At 38.3% G+C, this 24,472-nt stretch overlaps 2 protein-coding genes across 6 annotated transcripts in view; both read left to right on the forward strand.

The window, feature by feature from the left end:
• LOC110627999 (vacuolar protein sorting-associated protein 13A-like) overlaps positions 1 to 16,605 on the forward strand; it is a 17,348-nt gene extending 743 nt beyond the window's left edge. The window contains exons 2-8 of the mRNA XM_043948931.1: positions 1,595 to 1,721; positions 1,813 to 1,928; positions 2,072 to 2,165; positions 2,477 to 2,535; positions 2,698 to 2,766; positions 5,194 to 5,252; positions 16,428 to 16,605. Of these exons, the coding sequence (XP_043804866.1) occupies positions 1,595 to 1,721; positions 1,813 to 1,928; positions 2,072 to 2,165; positions 2,477 to 2,535; positions 2,698 to 2,766; positions 5,194 to 5,252; positions 16,428 to 16,605 (702 nt within the window). The remainder of the gene's footprint in view (positions 1 to 1,594; positions 1,722 to 1,812; positions 1,929 to 2,071; positions 2,166 to 2,476; positions 2,536 to 2,697; positions 2,767 to 5,193; positions 5,253 to 16,427) is intronic.
• Positions 16,606 to 18,375: 1,770 nt separating this feature from the next.
• On the forward strand, positions 18,376 to 22,633 carry LOC110628037 (protein ASYMMETRIC LEAVES 2). 5 transcript variants are annotated; one of them, XM_043948641.1, is made up of 3 exons: positions 18,376 to 19,086; positions 20,584 to 21,282; positions 22,251 to 22,633. In XM_043948641.1, the coding sequence occupies exon 2, from the start codon at positions 20,599 to 20,601 to the stop codon at positions 21,262 to 21,264; it is 666 nt and encodes a 221-aa protein (XP_043804576.1). In that variant the 5' UTR covers positions 18,376 to 19,086; positions 20,584 to 20,598; the 3' UTR covers positions 21,265 to 21,282; positions 22,251 to 22,633. The 5 variants fall into 5 exon arrangements, with proteins under 5 accessions (XP_043804576.1, XP_021630171.1, XP_021630170.1 ...); XM_021774479.2 differs by having other exon boundaries at positions 18,376 to 19,107; positions 22,251 to 22,627; XM_021774478.2 differs by lacking the exon at positions 18,376 to 19,086 and adding an exon at positions 19,117 to 19,500.
• Positions 22,634 to 24,472: the final 1,839 nt, after the last annotated feature.

The raw sequence follows: 24,472 nt of genomic DNA on the forward strand, positions 1-24,472 counted from the left end.
TAAGTGACCATTTTGGGGTTGAAAAATATTAAATATGTCCGTAGTTAACAAACTTGTTTCGGACCTCTGCAATTCACTTTTGTAAAGGTAAAGTATTTATCGATATTTCGGGCACTTGCAAAAATAATTTGTACGGAAAAACTTGTGAGCGGCTATTTTGGAGTTGGCAATTATGTTTTAGGTTTATGTGATGGGGTTTAAGATTTAGGATTAAGGATTAGGGGTTAAATTTCAGGGTAAGCAGTTGCAGGTTAGTTTTAGGAGTTAGGGGTTATTATTTAGGGGTTAGGAATAAAGTTTAGGGGTTATGTCTTAAGGGTTAAAAGTTAAGGGTTATGGGTTACATGTTATGTGTTAGCAATTAAGTATTAGGGATTAGGGGTTAACAGTTATGAATTTTGTGTTGGGGTCAAAGGTTAGGGGCTAGAAGTTAGGGATTAGAGTTAGAGTTATGGGTTACGATTTAGGGACTAGAGTTAGTGGTTAGGGTTAGGAGTCAGGAGTTATTATATGTTAATCTTTAGGTTTAAGAGACAGAATTTAAAGGTTAGAGTTTAGGTTCTGTGTTAGGAGTTGGGTTAGGTTTTGAGGTTAAGGGTTCTTTTAAAGGGTTTAGGGGTATTGTTTAGGGACATTGCTAGGATTTTGAGTTTAGGGTTTCAAAGTTAAGGTTTATGGATTAGGTTTAAGGGTTAGGGGTTCTGTGCTTTGGGTTAGGGGTTAGGGATTTTCAAACTGGGGATAGGGTTGGGGGTTAAAGAGTAGATTGAAGGGTGAGTTAAGAGTTCAGTTTAGGGGTTAGTGATTTAGGATATGGAGCTAAGGTTTAATTATTACAGTCTGACATAGTGATTTAGGATATGGGGCTAAGGTTTAATTATTGCAGATTATTTTCCGGTCTGTCCAAAATGATTAATCCTGAACTAACTATTTATAAATCCACAAAATTTTTAGATCTATTTTTGCGCCTGTCCAAAATGATTAATCCTGAACTAACTATTTATAATCCACAAAACTTTTAGATCTCTTTTTGCGCCTGTTCAAAATGGTTAATCCTGAACTAACTATTTATAAATCCACACAACGTAAAGGCCCATAACCCGTTTGACCAGAATATATATAGGTCTCAACCCCATCGAAAGTTGAAAGGCCCAGCCTGCTCAGGAAAAGTCCAAGTGTAGCAGGCTTTCTCGCCTTCCGATTCCAGAGTCGCTTCTCCTTGGAAGTCTGAACCCCATGTCTTATGCTATCGCCTTGTTCCACTTCTCACCTCGACGTCGCCGTGGTTCCTTCAACGTCGCCGCCGTGATCGAAGGTTTTTAATTAATATTCTATAAAAAGACTGGAGAAAAAGGAAGGAGAATAGAATGTTTGAAGAACTGCTTCATCGGGTGCTAGTGGGTTATCTCGGTCGTTATGTGAAAAATATCCAAAAAGACCACCTCAAGCTCAGTCTTTGGAATTGTAATATGTTTTTCTTGCTCCCCTCTATTCTAAAGATAGTCCAAACTCACATATGGGCATGTAATCTGCCTGTGGTTATATGTTATGTGTAAATTAGGTGTTCTTATCTCTTAGATGGTCTCTGCTATAGTTAACTAACTCGTTTATCCCTGTTGGTTTCAAAAATCTGGTTTTTGTAGAAGAAGTGCTCTTGGAGAATGTAGAACTCATTCCTGAAGCCTTTGATTATCTTCAGTTGCCATTTGCTATAAAGCGAGGTATATAACATATGAGTTTGATTTATTCAATATGCGGAAATCCTTATTTCTTCTCTTTAGAAACCCCTGAATTTGTTTTCTCTTTTAATAGGTAGGGTAGGGAAGCTAAGCATCAAAATTTCGTGGAAAAAGCTAGGTTGGGATCACCCCATCATTATTGCTTTAGAAGATGTTTTCATATGTGCTTCCCAGCGGGATGACCATGAGGTGCTTACCAATTTCAGATATATTTTCAACGAGAATTAGAAGCCTCATTTCTGAAAGAAAAGTGAAAAAGAAAGAAAACTTATCATGGTCTTGTATTTATGTGCATTTTCACTACAAATTGCTTCCTGTGTTTGTTGTGGTAGTGGAGTGTGGAGGCTGTTGAAAGAAGAGAATTTGCTGGCAAAAAGGCTAAGCTTGCTGCAGCAGAACTTGCAAAACTGTCAAGACTAGTATGTGGTATGCTAGTTGAAAATAGGTGCTTTTCATTTTAATCAATCACGTAGTTGTCACTTGTATGAGTGGAAAATATCTCCATTGCTCAAATTCTCCTGAGATCGGTGAACGACCTAAACCATTTAAAAGTTGAGAGAAGGGGTGGTGAAAAATCATCGATCTACCTTAACATCTCATTCTGATCATTGCACTTTCTTTTCAACTCTTTTGTGTATTTAATAAATGTTCAATTGTTTCATATTTTACTGGAGTTCTATAGTTGATAATATCAATAATTTGATTGAGGTCGTCTTTTTTTTTAATATTCCTTGCAGATAATCAAACTGGGAAGTATCTCATACATTACAGAGAAGGTCACATTATTGCTGTCACTGTAATTTTTTTTTATAAATTTTCATGTTACTTGTGTTTGCAGGAGTAGTTATAGATTCTGTTTGAATTTTTTGTTTCTCCAAACTTTATACCATTTCTTTCGAGATGCACTTGTAATTATGTTGTTCTTATAAGTCAACCGTGCTTCATGTTTTGCTTCCAGGTTCTTGACAGTATACAGTTGTCAATTAGAAATTTCCACATCCAGTACAGTGAAATTCGACTTGACTCGGTAATCTTACTGCCACACTGTACATATTGTTTCTTCCCTGCAGCTTGTGTTGGTGATTTCATATAGCTGTTTCTTATGTTGTTTATATCTTAAATTTGCTACTTACACACCTGCTTCCATATATTGAACATTTATTTATACGGAGTTTTTTCTGTCCATTTGCTATTTAATTAAGTGCTTCGTGGTTTAAACATTTGCCAGTCAAATCTTCTCATAAGCATGTTCATGGTGTAAACATGGATTACTGAATGCTACAGTAGCTTTTCTCACCTTTATTATCTTATTATTTAACGATTTACAGTCATTTCATATTTATACTTTGGATGGGTTAATTCGTTCTCCAGGATTTCCATTTTTGAATTTAATGAACCTCAAATAATAGGAAGGCAGTTGTCTACTTATTACTTACTACATTGATTATGTTTTTTGGGTTGACAAATACTAATAAGGACAATAAACAGATTTAGAGATTGTTGCAAATCCCTTGACATTCCCCAAACACTTATCCCCCTCCACCACACCTTGGGCATGCCGCAAAAAGTTGGTGAAAAGAGTAGGAATCAAAAAGAATGGGAAGAAGAAAAATACTCTTTAGCTTCATCCCTATAATTCCTAGGCATTAGGCTTGATGAAACTGGTACATATATATCCAATAGATGTCTTGTAATGGGGAACTTATACTTAAATAAGGTGTTTTGGAACTAATGGTTATATAAAGAACCAAGGTGCATGATGGATTTTAGGTAAACCGATAGAGCCACGAACATATAAGTAGAATTCAATAATGGCAAGGCTACAAGCACGGTATGGGCAATCCTGTAGAACAGCTGAATAACCATCATGTTAGGCCACTTCAAGAATACAGCTACTCTCACATTCCCAAGAATCCACCAAAGTGGAGAGAGAACAAAATCTAAAAAAATCTCAACTTAAAACTAAATGACATGGGGTTCCTTGTGGCCCTATTTATGGGCTCAAAGTTGAAACTAGAAGACAGGACGCCAAGTAAGTGTAAGTGTGCAAGAACAAGCATAGAAAGTTGATTCTGCAATTTATAAATTCTTGAGCATGTAAAATAGTATATTAGAATCATTCAATTTTATTACAAAATCATGTTAGCTTTGTTATTTGAAGAACTCGATTAACACAATTTAAACTCTCAAGTTTTTATAAAGTTTGAGCTCTTGCAACTTGCAATTCGAACCACAATCCCAACGCGGCAGGGTAATTTGGTTTTTATAATTTGTAAAAAAAGTAACATATAATAAGTTAAACATACTGGATGATCTGAATTATTGTTCAAAAAAGCATAATGATTGTAGAAAGGTAACCATGTGAAGGGTATTTTTGCTTTTCTAATAACATTGACTTCTCATTGTTTTGCTACCTTGTGGCGAAATAAGTGTGAAAGGTAGAAGGGATTTATTTGCTTCTGAAGCCTAAATGGTAGAAGAGGGACTAAGAAATTTATTTCTCTCTATGCTATCAAGGTTGATGACAAAATCCAAATAAGCTAAGATGAATGGAGAAATATGTCTTCAGTGAGTCCTACCATGCTCAAAATTAAGACACAAATTATGTGTCTCATGGTATCTCTTGGAAGTTGGATCCAAGGTTTGCTCGAGTATAACACATGCCAAATGCTTGTGCAAGACATAATAATCACAAATTAGTTGGGGTCAGCTACATGGATTTTTTTTTCTTTTGGCCATTCAGCTCTATTTGAAAGCAATTCTGCAACAATATTAAAAAATTATAAATATTTTGGTACTACTTCCCTCTATGTCATTTAGATCTTCTTCTTTTCTTTCTCACTTATCAAAATTAGGACATTTGATGCTCTACACTGGACATGACCAAATGATCTTAATTGGCTCTCTCATTTTATCCTCAATGTCTGCTGTATGTATTTTCTGACAAATGTGGTCATTCCTGATGTTATGCAATATTGTGATGCCAATTTATTTACTTTAATACTTCTAATAGTGTAAGTGTTGCATCAAACTGGCTGAATTTTTCTCCATTCCATTGTTGGAGAAAACTCACGACCATTGATCTCATTGCCTCCATTGCATGTAGCAATGGCAAAACTTGAAATCTCTTGTCAGACTTCATTTTATTAGGTTGACAAAGTGATAATGTCAATCATTTTATCTTTTAAATATTTGGCCTGGTTGTTGATCTATTATGGAAGCACAGGCTACAATACATTTCAATAGCCTTTTTCAACCTTTATTCTATTACTTCTGAGACAAACCTGGCTTTATTCATTTACTTGCAACAAGTCACATCATCAAAGATTGATGTCATTAATTTTTTAGGCTTGATGTCAGAGTGGTTAGTTTTACATATATTGTATGATTTTGTATTTTGATTATTATCCACTTGAACTGTAGTTTAATTAATTTTACCTGCATATGTTTGCAGTCACAGGTTCTCTTTGGTTTGAAATTTTCCAGCTTAGCGATAAAGCAAAATTTGGCTGGGTAATTTTTCTTAATGATACTCCTTAATGAACATGTAGCTCTTTTTTTTTTCAATTTTGATTTTCCTTTTGTGTTTTTTTTTTTTTCAATAATTACCAGTTGTAATGAGGTTTTCTTTGACAGAGCAGGTAATTGAGTTTAAAGGTTTTGCACTTAATGATGCAGTGTGAAACTCACGAAAACAACTCACAACATACATACATAAGAGTGAAAATTGAGAGAATCTCTTTGCTGGTATTTATTCAATGAAATATTGAAATTCTAAACCCGAAGTTATATAGGTTTAAGGCCTATTTATAGAGTTTTAATTTCCTAGTCTTACTGGGAATATAGAACTACTGTAAAATAGAAATATAAGGATCTAAACGAAATAGGAAAACTAAATACTAATTAAAACAGGAAACTTAAATAACTAATCCTAATTGAATAAGAAAGCATAAAGCAATCTGATTTGGAGGCTAAATACCCTCCTAATACCTAGAATAGATTGAACTGTTTTACGATTGTCTGGGACCAACTTGGAGATATAATCAAGTGTTTTGGTGCTTTTAAACCCAACTTCCATAGTTGACCCGACGGGCATGGTGGCACGCGCTCTAGGGCACTAGATCGCCGTAGGATGTGTTGGATGGAGGAATTGATACGTTCTTCCTGCCTTGGGCTGTTATCGAGTGTTAGGCAAACCCTTGGGCGTATTGAAGCCCTTTCCAGCTGCTGTTTTGTGCACTTCTTATGGTTTATTGCTCTAGTTCCCCAATCACCATTGCTGTCACTTGTACCAAGGTCCCCTTCTTGATATGGGTGATTTACCCTACTTTTGTACCACCTGACGTATCGTGAAGCTCACAAAGATAATCCACATTCACACATGAGAGAGAAAATTGAGAGAATTTTAATTTTATATAAAAACCCTTATAATAAGTCATTTTTGAACATCTATCATATAACAGGTTTTTACTTTAATAGAATGCCATTATGCTATATCGTGTTCTATTTTTAAATATCCTTTAAAAACTAATCATGTGATTCTTTTAATTCAAATATTTGAGACATTTTCTTTGCATCAAAAAGAAAAATATTTAAGAATAAAAATTTCAATTTCATTCAGATTAGAAATCTTAAAGATATTTAATTTGAAAACCAATTTACTTCTAGAAGGATTTCATTTTTATTAAAACATAATTAAGATAAATTATTTAAATATTTATCTCAAAATTTAGTAATGTTAATTTCACAAACTAAAAAAATAGATATTTTCGTGTTGTAGTAAATTAAAATAATGGCATTGAAAATTTAATACTTAATTAAATATTTACATGAAAAGTTATTAACATGTATAGATTGATATATTACTTTTATCCATATCATTTTTATTTTTATTTTAAAATTATTTTTTAAATAAAAATTGATGACCGTTGGATTTCTTCACCCCGGACTAAGGTCAGGCCCATTAGGATGACCCATAATCTGAAGGTTTTTAAGTCTCCATCAAGAACCGGGTCCAGCCCATTCAGCTCAAAGACCGGGCTCCAATCAGCTCCTTCAAACAGGCCGGCCTAGCTCCTCCAGCCCAATGGACATATTCCCTCTGGGCCCAGTCTTAACCTTATCTTCCGGCCCAGCTTGAAACCCGGAAGGAATTCAGCCCATTCGCCTTGTGGGACCATCCGCATGTGCGCCTGGGGAGAATCCAGGGCCGTTACGCATGGGGCAGAGATCTGATTCCCTCGTACATCCGTATAAACGTAGCAGGGACAGGTAGCCCAAAGACATACGTTCTGTGGCACGTCACTAGCGGACAAAAGGAAACATATAAAAGGAGAAATATTCTCTTCTAGTTCTAAGCTTTTCCAGTTTTACAGAACCCATTATAAAACCCTATTTTCTGGATTTCAGATCATCAATTGGCGCCGTCTGTGGGAAACGAAGGAGATCTTTTCATCACCGGAGTTCCACTCTTAACAAAACCCACTGAGATCCACGATAATTAATCACAATGAAAGCAACCTTAACGCCCCAAATGACATGAGCTCTGCCCAAGAGGGGCAGCAGTTCTCCTTTTCTAGCCCCACAACACCAAACAACCAAACACCAATCCCTTTCAACCCCTCGCCAAGTCTGGCGGGGAATGCTTCCGCTGCCACCTTATCCAACCAAGACCTTCAAACTATGGCCCTCCAACTACAAAACACCGCCCACTGGTTGGGGCAGATAATGCAACAACGGGGCCTTAGCACCCCAGCAAACGTATTGCCAATGGTAGAAGAGCCCTAGACTAATGAACCTCAACCTACCCACAACCATCCCCAAACAGTTAGCCGTGAAACCGGAGAAAGGGAGAGAAAAGCTGGGGGAGAGGGAGAACCAGAGGCTAGAGTTCATGGGAGGAGGGTGAGAGAGATGATTGAGAACGATGGGGACGACAGTTATTCTGTCGAAACAACCAAGTGGACAAGAAGCGAAGCGGAGGAAGAGGAGTACTGCCAGGAGAAGAAACTCAGGAAAGAGGAAGAGAGCGTAGACCAAAAGCTGCAAAAGATGAGAGAGCAGCTCTTGGCTGAGCTGGGGACGAAGGATCATAACCAAACTATCTTGCCCACCTCTTCACCCTTCTCGAAGTGGGTACAATAGGAGATCGTTCCCAATAAATTTATGATGTCGCCTATGGCCGCGTATGACGGAGCTGGAAACCCCCGGGAGCACGTCTTGAACTATAAGACTTTTATGGAGCTGCAAACTCTTTCAGATGCCTTGATGTGCAAGGTATTCCCCACGACGCTCTCGGGACCAGCGCGGGCGTGGTTCAACAGCCTCGAGGCTGGAAGTATCAGCAGCTTTGGAGATATGGCCACTCGCTTCATCAGCCGGTTTATCGCCGGAGTGCCCGCAGACAGGAAGACGAGCTACCTAGAAATAATCAGGCAGAGGAGAGACGAATCGCTCAGGGAGTACATCGCCCGTTTCAATACAAAGGCCCTGCAAATTCCCGAGCTCGATGAGGGAAGGGCAGTGGAGGCCATGCAGAAGGGGACGACCTCTGCCGAGCTCTTTGGCTCATTGAGTAGGAAGCCTCCGACCTCACTGGCCGAGTTGATGAAGCGGGCTGAAAAATATATAAGGCAGGACGATGCTTTGGTGACAAGCATATTCGCCAGGGAGCGACAGATAAGGGGAAAACACCAGAAGAAGGGAGGTCGAAAAGGCACGAGAAAAAGCATGGCAAGAGACCTGAAACGTACAGACAACCCTGGGAGCGCAGGGACCAAAAACCTCTCCCTCCTCAGGTCCCTAAACAGAGGCCACTCCCTCTAGTGGATCCAGAAAAGCTGACCCCACTCAATGTCTATAAAGCCGAAGTGCTCATGGCCGTCCAGGACAAGGAGTTCCTCCAATGGCCTAGACCTATGAAAACGGAAGCGAACCAGCGAAATCCTGATAAATATTGTCAGTACCATCGCACGCACGGCCACCACACCAATGACTGCTTCCAGTTGATTGCTGAGATCGAGAGGCTAATAAAGAGGGGACACCTCAAAAACTTTATAAAGAAACCGGAAGGACAAAGACCTCAGCCGAACCTAGCAGCGCAGACGCTTAGAAAAATGGGAACAGGGCCAGTGAACGATGGGTCCAGTGGAACCATCAATATGATCATAGGAGGAACAAAAGGCTGAACAAGCTGGTGAAGCAGAAAAGGTACTTTCCTTAGAATGTTTGTATTATAAAAGCATGAATAACACCATCTTATAGTAATGCAGCGATTATCTCTATTATTGTGAGTACTAACTCTCCCAGGAAAAAGAAAAGAACAGATATCAAAAGACCTCCTTGAAACATAGAGACCTCCTGAAGGTAGAAGGCCGGCGGGATCATCAAGATCTCCCCGGAGCAAAAACGGCCAGGATCTCGTAAGATCTCTTGGAGCAAAAACGGCCGGCGGGATCAACAAGATCTCCCCGGAGCAAAAACGGCCAGGATCCCGTAAGATCTCCTGGAGCAAAAACGGCCGGCGAGAATCTCAAAAAAGATCTCCCAGAGCAAAAACGGCCAGGATCCCGTAAGATCTCCTGGAGCAAAAACGGCCGGCGAGGATCGCAAAAAGACCTCCCGGAGCAAAAACGGCCAGGATCCCGTAAGATCTCCTGGAGCAAAAACGGCCGGAGGGATCACCAAGATCTCCCCGGAGCAAAAACGGCCAGTATCCCGTAAGATCTCCTGAAGCAAAAACGGCCAGCGAGGATCTCAAAAGACCTCCCGAAGCGAAAAACATCAGTGAAGATCTCAAAGATCTCCCGGAGCAACAAAGACCGGGGTCCCTAGAGATCTTCCGGTATCACATACTCACAGCAAACAATGGTATACAACGACCACACGCCAAAACAAACTCATAAGAACATAGTTCCGACCTCATATAAAAGATTGGTGCACGGAACTATAAGTGAAAAGCTAAACTTCGACCTCCCAAAGGAGCTCGAGTCATAAGGTAAAGAGACTTTGATCTCACACAACAGCCAAAGGCGTCAAAATGTTACGCTGACCTCAAAAGGATGCTGAAACAGAAATAAAAGAATTCAAATCCGACCTCCCGAAAGAACTCGGATTAACAAAAAGACCGATCTCGCAAAGTAACCAGCACATAACAGAATTAAAACCAAGGCACTTCAACGTCTGTATCATATAGCAATGCGACGTACTAAAGCAGGGCTTGCAGGCGCCAAAGCATCATGCCGACCTCAAGAAAGTGAGCTCAACACTGGTAAAATCCAGGGGCAGCAAAGAACCCATAAAACGCTCGAGAGCAGACAGCACATAAAACACTTAGGGGCAGTAGGAAGCCCTGACCCAAAAAAAAAATCGCCTAAAGTGAAATCAGGCGATTACAAATGAAGTCTAGGGATTTACCCCCTCACCACTCATATAATAAATGCTGAGGAGGTAAAGGGGCAACCTGAGGAAAAATCCAATGGCGTGAGAAAATGAGACCCCAGCTTCAGTTCCTGTCAAATCAGAACTAAAAGCAAAAAGGCCAGCCCTGCTCATCACCTCAAAAGATCGCGAGTTTAACCCACTATTAAAAACAGAGCTCGCAGGCACGGCCAGTTCAGCTCGGAAATGGGTACGATTAGTCCAGCTCGGAAAGAGCATACGAGTAAGAATGCATTAGTGAAATAGATAAATTTATAAGTCAAAAGTTCAATCAATTGATAATATTTCAGTTCTGACGAGCTTGAAGGCAAAAAGGAAAGACAGTATAGTGGATTCCTTAGAAAAATTACGAAGCACACAGTTTAAGTGTTTCATTTTTGATAAGTAGAGGTAAGAACAGCTCGAATATAAATGAAAGACAAAAAAGAATTCAAGTAAACAAAAATAAAATTTCAATAAAAGAGAGGGAAAATTTACAATCTAATCGTCTAAGATTATGGGAAGAAAGATTGTCCTCAAAGGATTTACATTCCTAGGTATTTCACTATCTACACTACTGCCCTCTACATTAGTATTTACATTATTGCTTAGGGGAGGTTTGGCGCCCTCTTGCTCAGACCTCCCATCACCTGCATAAAGTACCATCTCTTGCCCCTGGGGCCCAGCACCTTCCCCTCCTAGCTCTACGTCCTCCTCTTGAGGCCCGGAGTCGTCCTCCTCAGGTTCGAGGACCTCCATATCTTCCTTTTCTCCTAGCCTAGTGTCCTTATCAGAGGGCCTAGCTGAAGTGTGAGAAGTTCCCTTAGGCAAGGGCAGGTCATCCTCTCCATAAAGCACCTCCTCGCCATCAGAGTCTTCCTCTTTGGCTCGGAGTTCAGACAGCGGAGTGGAAGGAGCCTGTCTGTCCTCTCTCGAACCTCGATTGAAGCCAGACGCGAACATACGGAAGCCCTTTTGCCAAATAGCCGTCTTCAGTTCGTCAGAGACCTTGTACTCCGCAAGTCGTGCCTGGCAGGCCTCAGCTATCTCTGCTTTCAACTCAGGAGAGTCCCTGTAAGCTTGAAGACGAACTTCACAGGCCTGTTCAATCTCCTTCTTCAGCTCGGCTGACTCCTTGAATTCCCGCAGGCGCTCCTCACACTCCAGCTGAACCCTATCTTCAGCCAGCTTAGCATCCTCAAGTAGGGCTGAGCATCTCTTCTTCAAAGCCTCGATCTCTTGGCTGAGATGTTGATTTTGGAGTTTTGTTGTCTCAGCCTCCAAGGTCAAGTCTTTGAAACTTTCTGCCCGCTTGACCAACTCCTGCTCGAGGACCACTACCCGAGCCAGGACTTCCTCCCTCTAAGCCATCACTACCTCGTGTTGGAACTGGGCTGCCTCAGAATCTGCCTTCAAGGCCTCATACTGGTGGCGGACCTCATCTCTCTCCCTTCGGACCTCATCTCTCTCCCTTTGGACCTCTTCCAGAGAAGACAACTGTTTTAGGGCTTCTTTACAACGAATATCCGCCTCAGCTGCCTTCTCATCCGCTCTCTTGAGAGCATCCAGGGCATATGCCAGGTCTGCCTGTAAGGACTCGGAATGCTCTCGAGCTGCGGTGAGATTACTTCGGGCATCACTGGTGGCAGACAGGTTTTCCTCCAAACGTGCCTCCTCAACCCGGCGATCCATTGACTCCTAGAGAGCGTGGTTGCGAGCATCTACCTCCATGAAGAGGCTCGTCACCTAGCAAAGAGGGAAAACTGTCAGAACAAAGAAATGAAGAAAACTAAAGTATGGACAAAAATCGGAAAGGACATGTGACGGTCAGCTGCTTCCAGCTGCCTGCTTGCGGATTTGCGGCGCAAATCCGTCCCACATCGGAAAATTGAAAGAAAATTGATTTGTATATAATAGCTAGCACAGAACTACTAAATAACTTGGGTTAACCATTTTGGGCCAAGTGGAAAGTGGGTCTAAAAGTTATTTGGGCCAGTTCGGGCCCGGCTGTTTCAATTGGTATCAGAGCCACCCTGGGTCATAAAAAAAGTTGTGCGGAGCTAGTGGACCTACGAGGAAAGGGCTACCCGTGAGAGACGAGGTGGAGCCACCCAAGGTACTAGCGAACCACAATACCTAAGGGTCCGATTCTGGTTAGCAATTGTAATGGATTCAGTTGCGACGAGGACGTCGCAAAATTTAGCGGGACCGAGTGTGACGGTCAGCTGCTTCCAGCTGCCTGCTTGCGGATTTGCGGCGCAAATCCGTCCCACATCGGAAAATTGAAAGAAAATTGATTTGTATATAATAGCTAGCACAGAACTACTAAATAACTTGGGTTAACCATTTTGGACCAAGTGGAAAGTGGGTCTAAAAGTTATTTGGGCCAGTTCGGGCCCGGCTGTTTCAATTGGTATCAGAGCCACCCTGGGTCATAAAAAAAGTTGTGCGGAGCTAGTGGACCTACGAGGAAAGGGCTACCCGTGAGAGACGAGGTGGAGCCACCCAAGGTACTAGCGAACCACAATACCTAAGGGTCCGATTCTGGTTAGCAATTGTAATGGATTCAGTTGCGACGAGGACGTCGCAAAATTTAGCGGGACCGAGTGTGACGGTCAGCTGCTTCCAGCTGCCTGCTTGCGGATTTGCGGCGCAAATCCGTCCCACATCGGAAAATTGAAAGAAAATTGATTTGTATATAATAGCTAGCACAGAACTACTAAATAACTTGGGTTAACCATTTTGGGCCAAGTGGAAAGTGGGTCTAAAAGTTATTTGGGCCAGTTCGGGCCCGGCTGTTTCAGGACAACTTACCATAAGGAGCATCTCCCTGATAATATCTCCTAGCTCCCCCCGAGGGCGAGATCGGAACGCTGCCTGCTCACGAGTGGAGCTGGCCAGAAGGCCAGTGAGAGCAAGCAAGCGAGGGTTTAAGGCTTCCGTAACCCCGCCAAACATCCGTTCCCGGATTAACTCAGCCACCATGCTTGCTGGGGACTGGTGAGTGATGTCCTCTGCATTCAGGATGTCATCATCCGGGGTAGACAGCAGAGGCACCACAAAAGCCTTCTCTTTTCCAATAGCAGGCAGGGCCGGAGCCGGCCTTTGTGAAGCACGAGATCTCTTAGGAGCAGGGACAGGTGCATCAGAAGAAGGAGGATGCTTACTCCCGACCTCCTCCGCTACGGCCTCGTCATCAACTGGACCGGGTCTTACTCCCTCAATGATAGGGGCAACTTCAGTAACGGCCCCCTGAATATCTTTCCCTGCCAGCCTGGTCACTTTCTCACCCTCGGGGGCGTTGACGACGGCAGGGTGTGTCCCAAGCACCTCCTCAAAAATACCCCCAGAAGGCGCAGCCAGATCCTTCCTCGCCAGCTCGATGTCCTCAACCGATCCGGTGGCAATCTGGGGAGTCCCCTCCTTCCTAGAAACCGCAACTTGCGTAGGTTTTGGAGCCTGGGAAGATTGATTGGCCGAGCTCGGCCTGCTACGGCTAGATGGCCTGGAAGATTTGGTACTTCGAGAGCTCGGCTTAGGAGCTCGAGAAGAAGCTGGGGCAGGAGGTCGGCTAACCGTCCTGGAAGAAATAACCCGGGCCACTTCTTCAGTAGCCTCTGAGATGCGTCGCCCAGCTCGGAGGGCGTCCAGCGCAGCGTTCATGCTCTCCCTAGATAGAACTAAGTTCTTTGGAGGCTTAATTTGGTCCATCTCGATGTTAGAAGCTACAAACAATACAAAATCAGAACAGGTTAGCATAATCCCTAGTAGAAATCACAAAGAAAAGGCAAAACGGTTGGACAAAGCACAATACCCGCATCCTGGATATCCTTAAGATTACAGGCAAACATACACTTCTCGACGTCGTACTTCTTGTCCACAGAAGTCAGACGAAGAAACCCAATCTGTTCGGTAAGGCTCAACTAGGGCAGGTCGTTACAACCCAGAGAGACCCCTTCTCAGGGGAGGTTAAGCTCCCAAGCCAACCCCGTCTGCTTCTTCAGTTCTACCACTAGAAAACCCTCTACCCAGCCCTTGATGGAGTCCTTGTAGCCCGTGAAAATGGACAATCCTCCGCGGGGGGCAAAATAATAAAATTTCTGGCTCGCTTTGACTAGCCGGAAGAAGCTGAGGAACAGGTGAACCGTGGGTGTAAACCCCCAGCTCAGACACGCAGATTCAAAGCAAGACATGAAAAGAACGGAGTTAGGGGTTAGCATTCGAGGGGTGATCTCGAAATACTGGAAGACCTTTTTAAAGAAAGGAGAAAAGGGGAAGGACAGACTGTATTCCCTCTGTTTGATGAAGAAGACTAAACTGACGTCCCTTTGAGGGTCAATTAAGCCAGGGGGAGAAGGATCAGGAAGAACGATTCTCTCATTCCGGTAAGGAGCCCGGATGTGGTAAAGAGGGGTATCCAGGTATTCCCTAGAGATGAAATTCCTAATGTTAGACGGGGTGATGCTAGACTCCTGGTTGACGACATCGGGGAGACTAGAACTATCCATGGTAAAAGAAGAGGCGTACCTGAAAAGTGATTAGGGCAAGTTAGCTGAGGAAAGCAATGAGCAGTAGAACAGAGAAGAGCCAACGTTCTGGGGAGACTAACGGGAAGTGAAATTTGGAACAATAAAGAGCCGAAAAGATGTTTTGAACAGTTTTGTCCTTGGGCGGCGCGGTCATGATGACTCTCGGTATTTACCCCCTCATCAGTTGGGCAATAACTGACGAGAAGGTAAAGGGGCAATTGATGACCGCTGGATTTCTTCACCCCGGACTAAGGCCAGGCCCATTAGGATGACCCATAATCTGAAGGTTTCTAAGTCTCCACCAAGAACCGGGTCCAGCCCATTCAGCTCAAAGACCGAGCTCCAATCAGCTCCTTCAAACAGGCCGGCCTAGCTCCTCTAGCCCAATGGACAGATTCCCTCTGGGCCCAGTCTTAACCTTATCTTCCGACCCAGCTTGGAACCCGGAAGGAATTCAGCTCATTCGCCTTGTGGGACCATCCGCATGCGCGCCTGGGGAGAATCCGGGGCCGTTACGCATGGGGCAGAAATCTGATTCCCTCGTACGTCCGTATAAACGTAGCAGGGACAGGTGGCCCAAAGACATACGTTCTGTGGCACGTCACTAGCGGACAAAAGGAAACATATAAAAGGAGAAATATTCTCTTCTAGTTCTAAGCTTTTCCAGTTTTACAGAATCCATTGTAAAACCCTATTTTTTGGATCTCAGATCATCAAAAATTATTAAAATTAAAATTTTTAATTTTTCTGTGATTATAGAACACATTGAAAAGTTATTGCAATGCGATCTCATGATATTTCTTAATTCCTATTGCTAACATTTTTCACTTAAAAAGGTTAATTTATAATTTAAAAGGAAAGAAAAAGATATTCATAAATAAATAAATAATATTAAGGTAAGAAAATTAATAATATTTATAAAATGTTATTCATTATTATGAATAGGCACATTATTTATCAAATTTTCATAATAAATTAATTTATTTATTCACAAATTTCATCCTAATTCATTATAGGATGTGGACATGGAGTGGAGTCACTCATTACGATTTGCACTGATGTGTAGGTGTGTACAATAGTTGTTCCAATTAAAATAAAAAAATGCGAAATATAAAAATCGGCTTAAATGGGATGGTAAAAGGGTCTTTTTTCACTGTTCTTAGTTCCCTGCTTTAGTATACAGTAATAATTTTGTAAATACAGAAAAATACTATTTCTCACATTTAGTAAACGCTCTATGCATCCTTGTCTATTACTTCACTGTTTGTGTGACTTTTGCTTGGTCCACTGTCTGCAAGGGCCTAAGAATGTCAAACCATTCCTGGAGCCTGAATCTTGGACCCTAAACTCTGAATCCCCTGAAAAGCACTAGCATCGTTATTTAGTTGGTTGACAGGTCCATTATCTATCCAAAAGGTATCCTTGAAGACGTTTTGTTGCAGGTTAATCAACTGGTTTTTCCAGCTAATTTTTATGTGATTGACATGGAGGAAGACACAAACAATGCAAAATCAGACATTTTGCTTGTGAGATCTTTTCTAAGCACTGCTAGGATAAAAATAGATGTGTACGATGGTATGCTAACCATGCAATTTAAAGGGAATGTAATCAAGTTTAATATTTATGATGCGATGAAAAACTTTAATGTATCACCTGTATGTGGTTTTGATGTTACTGATTACTTAAGTCTAGAGGTCTTTAAATTGAATCAAAATGACAAGCTCAACATTATTCTATGTAGGAACATTAATCTGGAGAGTGAAGAAGGCAGGAGAAACATGGCAAAAGCAGAAATATGGGAGACAGTGTGCAACATGGAATATACAAAAGACCACATCTATACCGGTTTGCCCAATGATTTGCCAAATCAAACACCAAACCGCCAACATCAGTCTAGAAAGCTCCGAAGCTTGAATTGAAGCCAAGTCATCTGAAATGTGTCTATTTGGGACTGATAGGACACTACCTATCATAGTGTCAAACAAGCTAAGCCACCATGAGGAGGAGAGCCTCATACAAGTGTTAAAAAAACACAAGGAAGCTATAGGGTAGACCATAGCAGACATAAAGGGTATATTCCCATCAACTTGCATGCTCAGAATTTTTATAGAAAAAGAATGGAGATCTATTCGTGATGTACAAAAAAAGGTTAAATTCACCAATGATGGAAGTTAGTCAAGAAAGAGATAATCAAGCTTCTAGACACCGGGATCATCTATCCAATTTTTGACAGCCAGTGGGTAAGTCTTGTTCATATAGTCCTAAAGAAGATCGGACAAAGATTTAAATGTTAAAAGAGACGGACAAAACTAAAGAGGAAGAAAGAAAAACAATTACGACGGATTTGGATAGTTATAATCAAGTTTGAAACGGGTTCGGATTACATGCTATAAAAATAGACCGAACTAATTTATATAAATAATTAATTTAATATAAAAAATATATTTTACAATAATATTTTTAAATTTTTTTTATATACTTTCATTTCAAATTTAAAATATTTTTTAAAATATTAAATGAAAATTATTAATAAAAAATATTTTCTATATAAATTATTAATTAAAATATATAAAACTATACGAGTTAATATTTTATTCGAATAATAATAATCTGATTTGAAATCTAACGTTTAATTATTTTTTTAATTGAATTTGAATATATTCAAATATTACTAGTATAAATCAGGTTCATGTTCAAATTTGTGTTAGTTTATTTTCTATGAGCATCCTATCCATTTATATCTATAATCTAGCGAAAATCACTATTGCCACCTCCTATATAAGCTAAAATTTCTCACCTTTTTTGAATTAACACATCGAGATGATTTTATGTTTATAGGCTTCTTCACCAACATAATTGAGCTGAAATTGGTGATGTCAATAGCGATAGAGAAATATGTCGGCTCACTCAAAATGAACATGAGTGAGAAGGAACTAATGGTGTCAATAGCGATAGAGAAATATATTGGCTCACTCAAGATGAACATGAGTGAAAAGAAATTAAGGGTGACGATGGACAAACATGAACTCACTTGAAATGAACATGAGTGTGAAGGAACTAACCGTGACGATGGAAAAATATGAACTTACTCGAGGTTTTAATTGATGTAAGGAAATTAATCCATTGGAGCGTACAAAGCCAGCCAAAGAACCTCTTCCCTATTACCCTATGAAGATGAAATTAGAAGGAAAATTTTGGGGAAGGGGCACATCAAGATGGAATGATACAAAAAGAATTAAGGATTTTCTTAATAAGTTAAGGAAAGTTTAAAGAATTTATCTCTTATTTTAGTAAGATTTTAATTAAAAAACAATAATTAAAAATGGATGGAGAGTCTATTTTATTAATGAAATAAAAATTAAAATATTTTAATAAGTTTTTAAAAATATAAAAATTTATTTATAAATAATAATAATAATATTTAAAAATTAAATTATAAATTTTCTATAAAAAAAATTTGGCAAAAGTGGGACTATCGGCAGGGACAGTGAAACGTAAAACCTCAATGTTCGGATATCTGTTTGAATTAGTACGGAGAAAATAATTATCTTAAAAAAAAACCGAAATTTATTAAATAATAACTTTAAATATTTTAATAATAAAAATTTTAAAATAATTATATATATATATATATATATATATATATATATATATAAAGAAAATTGATTTCAACCATAATACTATACAGCTGAAAAGAAGGGAAGAAAAAGATGGTACTAGATACTAGTAGTGTAGCGTGCAGACCACAGAGAGGGAGGAAATGTCATGTCAAAACAACACAACATGCTCCAAATCTCTGAAGAGACTGAATAAGGAGTCATAATAAGAACAAACACAACCTCTCACTCTCAATCACTCGCTCTGTCTTTCCTTTTCTTCTCTCACTCACTCTCGGCCTGTGTTTGCTTTCTCCGCGTCTCCTTAGCCTCTGCTTCTGGGGGGACTTTCCCCTTCTCCTTCGCTGATATTACCAATCCCCCCCCCCCCCCCCCCACACTCTCTCTCTCTCTAGCTCAGACTAACACTGGCTTTCATCCCCTTCTCTCTCCTCCCCCATACGTTAGGCACGCCTACTCTCCATCATCTTTATATGCATATTCTTTCCATTTGTTTCCGGCGAACAAGTAGAAGCGATAAGGGAGCAAAAAAGAAGACAGTTTTGCATGAATCCTCAACTATATTGTATTTGAGTTTCCTACAGAGGCATTAAAAGGGAGGGCATTTTCGATCTCTTGATTTTCCACTTGCAAGGTAAGTAAAAAAGGGAGAAAGATACACAAAATATACACAAAAGCAGGCGCGAAAAGCTTTTGTCTTAAGAGATCTATATCTCCATACTCAAAGTGGAAAAAGAGTTGGAAGAAAGAAAGAAGAAACAAGGTTTGACCGAGGAAGTCGAGGTCACGCACCTACTAGCACTAGTACTATCCTTTTACCTATCATGCAGATTCATCTCTTCTCCTCTTGCTACTTCCCTTTTTATATTTATATGTGTGTGTATGAGTGTGTGCGTATGATATTTTCTTTTCTTTTTATTCTATCGAAGTCTCAAGACAAAAAGAATAGAATTTGGCAAATTCTTTATCCCAAGATCTTCCAGTCGGACTCAGACCCTTCTTTTATTCTCTCCATCTCTCTCTCTCCTTCTTCTTCTTCTTCTTCTTCTTCTTCTTCTTCTCTTTATCTTTTCCTTTTTCCTCCATACAATATATTTTTCTTCAGGCTACTTGCTCCTTTGCGGTATATGATTCAAGTTTTTATAATATGCAGGGATTCATCCCGAGATCTTCCATATGTTTTCCTCGCTTATAAAGGTCTCATCTTCAAAGAAAAATGAATAGTGTGTGTATTTATATAAATATATATATGAAATTCAGGCGAGATCTGCTCCCGAAACTTTCCATTGAAAAGAGTGAAACAAAACTTTACTACACGAGATCCAATCCATGAACCTAACCTTATTTTCTACCTCTCGTTTCCTTGCTTCCCATTCCGTTCACAAATTAACCTCAAAAAGCCCCTCCCAGTTTCCCCGGTCGGCCGGCCATCCCTTCTTTTCTCTGTCAGCAGTGGGACAGCGAGTATTTACTTAGGGTTTCTGGGTGGCCTGACTATTGGAGTAATGGAGAGATAGGATATGCGTATCTTGTTACTAGCCGCAGCTCTCCCATCAGCTGCTTAATTTATGTGGATACACATATTTTGACCATATATATACTGTAATGCCCATTTTGAGCTAGATCTCTGAATATCCAGCGAAGGTCGGGAGATTATCATTTTTTGATTCCTTAATCAGAAGAGAATGAGAAGTAATCAGTAATTATAGGCACAGATCCAGCAAGGGCAGTCTTTCCAATTTAAAGTGTCGTAAGTGCCGATACTTTCTTCAAATATAAAGCCGTCAACCCTACCCTTTTCCAGAAATAATCACACGTATTTCTAGTCTGGATTTCATTACTTTTCTTTTGAGATTTCTCATCTCCTAAATAAATACACGCACTTTTCTTTTGAGATTCCTCATCTCCTAAATAAATACTCGCCCAAACCCTAAAACCAGCCATTTCAGCGGCCCAGCTGATTTTGTTAGATAGATTGTATCTCGCTCGCATCTTTCTCACAACTAATTTCATCTTTTGTACAACTTGTTTGTTTCCTCTGTATATTTATTGAAGTTTCTGTTGTTTTTCCTGATTATAGGTTTATATTATGTCTGAGCATAGATTAACTTAATTCAAAGTTTTTTTTTGGTTTATCGATCGTCCCTAAGCCCGTATATTGACATGGTATTTCAATTATATTATTACTTGGTTTCTGCCCACTTAATTTTTCCCTATTGTTAACATTTCGCTTTTGGTAATGCTATTTAACTTGATGTCTGCGCTGGTTATTTATGACAGAGGGGAAGACGGAAAATGGCATCGTCATCGAATTCTCCATGTGCAGCCTGCAAGTTTCTGAGGAGAAAATGCCAACCAGAATGCGTCTTCGCTCCCTATTTTCCACCGGATCAGCCACAAAAATTTGCCAACGTGCACAAGGTATTTGGGGCAAGCAATGTCACAAAACTACTAAACGAGTTGCATCCCTCCCAACGCGAGGATGCTGTGAACTCTTTGGCATATGAAGCAGATATGCGTCTTCGCGACCCAGTCTACGGCTGCGTTGGGGTCATCTCTCTCTTGCAGCACCAACTTCGCCAGCTGCAAATGGATCTAAGCTGTGCCAAATCTGAACTTTCCAAATATCAGAACCTAGGCATCACAGGTCATGCCGGTATATTTGCTGCTGCGGCTGCTGCAGCCACTGCTACCACACACAATCATAATCACCACCACAACCATACACAGAATCTGGGGATCAATCTGATCGGAGGTGGCGGTGGGGGAAGGGACCACCACTACCACCACCAACTATTTTCAAGGGATCAGCAGCAGATGATGAGAAGCTTTGATGCTGCTAACAACTATGATGGAAGCCTTCTGGCCATGAATGTTTCTGCAAGCATTGGACAGCGGAGTCAGTTCCAGCAACCCAGGGCTGCTGCGGGAGATGACCGCCGCACCATTGATCCCTCTTAGTTTTCTGATTATTGCCTGGTTAGTTCGTTTTCCAACACCTGCTATCAAACTAGTATTATTTATGATATACTATCGAATTTTAATTTTTCTAAAAAAATCTAATACGATTTTAAGTAGGTACTTGATATTAAAATTTAAACTTATAAACAATAAATATAAAAATAATTTTATATTTCAAACAATTTCTTCATTTTACAGCGAGTCTCTTTTACTTTCCTACAGTGGGAACAAGGTGACCTTAATGTCATAACTGTGGGTTTTTTCCAATACTCATGGTTTTGTTTTGTAATAGTGTATTCTAATTTAATAAAATTGGAACTCGGTTTCAACCTTACATTTTATAGATTGTTTTTTATTGATAAAATTCCCTATTGTATTGATAATTTTTTAAAAATTTAATTATATTGATGCAAATCTTGTTGACTTTCATAAAACTGATATTAAATTAATATTATTACTTTTGTATGGTCATCTCGTATAAGTGACAAATTCAAAACTAATAAATTATTGCGGAAAAGACTTGTTTAGATTTGATCTACGTAAATCAAACCTAAACTATAAATAAATAAATTTTTTATGAAAAAAAAAAAGTAAAACTCACATATTTATGTTTTAAAATTAGTTTGATTCACTATGGATCGAGTCCATTTAAGAATTTCATAAAATACATCTTAGCACACTTTTTTTACTTAATAAAAAAATAATTTAAACTACAACCTATTTCTTGTTAAGTAGAAATACACAAGCGCCAAGTACACTCAATAAATTACCTTTAAATTGAGCTTTGATAGTAGAGTTGAAGGAGAGGAATTGTTGAGGTTTAATAATTCTTAAAATACTCAATTATAAAATAAATGTAATAATGCAAAATTCTAAAGTTTAGGACTTTGTAAATATGTAAACGTGCATAGGATATGAGTTACTAGTGATATGTATTCATATACTTTATTATTTCTTTTGTCTTTAATAGATGTATATTTATGCAGGGCTGGAGTTTGAAGGAATGGCTCAAAGGAGAGACGCATATTGACTTGCTCTTTAGTTTTTTTCCCTATATTCGACTCTAAAATCATCTGAAAGGAAATATGAATGTTCCATTTCAAAAATGTACTTCCTTCTCCAGCATCACAGTATAACACCAGTAGTTCGTGGGGTTTTTTGCCTCTGAAAATGTACCATGGCAAGGCATGGGCTGGTTTTGTTTCCTTCACTTTGAAATTTTCTCTTTTAAACAGTTAAACAGACAACAATGTTATTTGCAATGTGAAGCTACCGTTTCTTTTGTTTGCTTTTCTCTTTAAACCGTGGATTATTGTATGATGAACATTGCATTCTGATCGTTGGTTCGGAATCCCATGTAGAGCTATTGAGATAAACTCATGATTAAACTATTGCATCTAGAGTAGTGCACCTTTCCCTTACCTTTTTCTGCAGGTAGATCATAAAATTTTAAGAGGGAGACTCTGGAAGGAATTATATCCCATTTTCTTTCATCCCAATAAGCGGAAAAAATAACAGTACACATTTAAAGTTTAATATATATATCTATTTATAACACATTAAATTTAGCAGTGATATTAATTTTGTTATTATATAAATTAATGTATGGCAAAATTAGCACTAAAAAATTTAATAGTGATATTAATTTTATTGTTATATAAACTAACATATTACAATAATATTTATAGTAATTATGACTATTGATGTATAAAAAGATATAATAATAAATAAAAATTATAAATTTCAATAAAATATTATTTTTAATGGTAATTTTTATTATTGCTAACAATTAATTTTTTAAAAGCAATCACAATTTTACTGCAAAATATATATGTCCGCCATTTTATATGAGCAACGTGTAACAATCGTATTTTGTAATTATAATAATTTATAGCAGTAAAATTTAATTTGTCGAATGTTTTTGTTGTAAAATTGTGACCATATATTTTATCGCAAACGATACTGTTAAAAAAATAATTATTAACAATAGTAAATATTGTGGTTAAAAATATTTTTTTTATTAATATCTATAATTTTTATTTAATATTATATTTTTTTATACATCAATGTTAATAATTATTAATATTTATGCCTTATATTAATTTACATAGCAGTAAAATTAATATCGCTACTAGAATTTTTATGGTTAATTTTAATGTTTTTTATAGTTTATTGAGAATAGTATTTTTTATATAAAAGAAAATTTACTATTTAGTTATTATAACTTAATAAAATTAACTATTTATAGTCTTTTTCAAATGGTTAAATAATTCCTTCCGTTAATTGTAATAATTGAATAGTTATTATTTTTTAAAATATGAAAATTAAATAATTATTTTTTTGAAATTATAAATATTAATTAAAAATTAGAGCATTTTAGTTATTTTGTAAATAGTAATACCTTAAATGGACAGAAAAAATAAATTGTTAACAGTTTAAGTAGGTTTAAATTATTTAGTAGTTTTAAAAATAAAGGGGTTTAATTATTATTTTCACTAAATTATAAAAATTGAATAGTAAAATTTTTTAAAAATAAAAATTGTAAATAAAATAAAGGAAAAATAAAAGAAAGTATTATATGTTTTTTAAGTTGTAAAGATAAAAGATTAAATCTATATACTTAATAATTAAAATCAATGTTTTAAAATTTTCTTAAGTTAAACGTCCCAATTTATTAAAAATAAACTAATGCACAACTTACATTTAAAAAATTAAACTGTCCCGACAATTCCCTCTTAGATCCGTCACTAATCTATTTCAATTTCATGATATATTTTCATATATATATATATATATATAAATTATAATTCACGCTTAAAAAACTTATTGTAGGTTTTGAATTATATATAACAACAAAATGATGACACATCAATGAATCGATAGATGTAAAATATTTATTTAAATTCAGTACATTACACATTAAAGTAATTATAAAATATAAATAAGTGGATCACATAAAAAAATAAGACTCACATATTTATATTTTAAAATTCACTTATCTAAAAATCTCCCTCAATAAACACTCTAAAAACCGGTAAATTAGTCGTTCATGTTTACTTGCAGTGTATGTGGGTATTAAAGCCTAGTTATATATAGGGAATTCTTCCAAAATGGTAAATTACACAAATCCCCTTTTTATATTATTTGGAATTCTTTTTTATTTTTATTCAATTAATAACAAGTATAATTTAAATTATATTCTCTACGA

This window comes from Manihot esculenta, chromosome 12 (genome assembly GCF_001659605.2).
Source record: "Manihot esculenta cultivar AM560-2 chromosome 12, M.esculenta_v8, whole genome shotgun sequence".
In the NCBI taxonomy this organism is placed as follows: domain Eukaryota; kingdom Viridiplantae; phylum Streptophyta; class Magnoliopsida; order Malpighiales; family Euphorbiaceae; genus Manihot; species Manihot esculenta.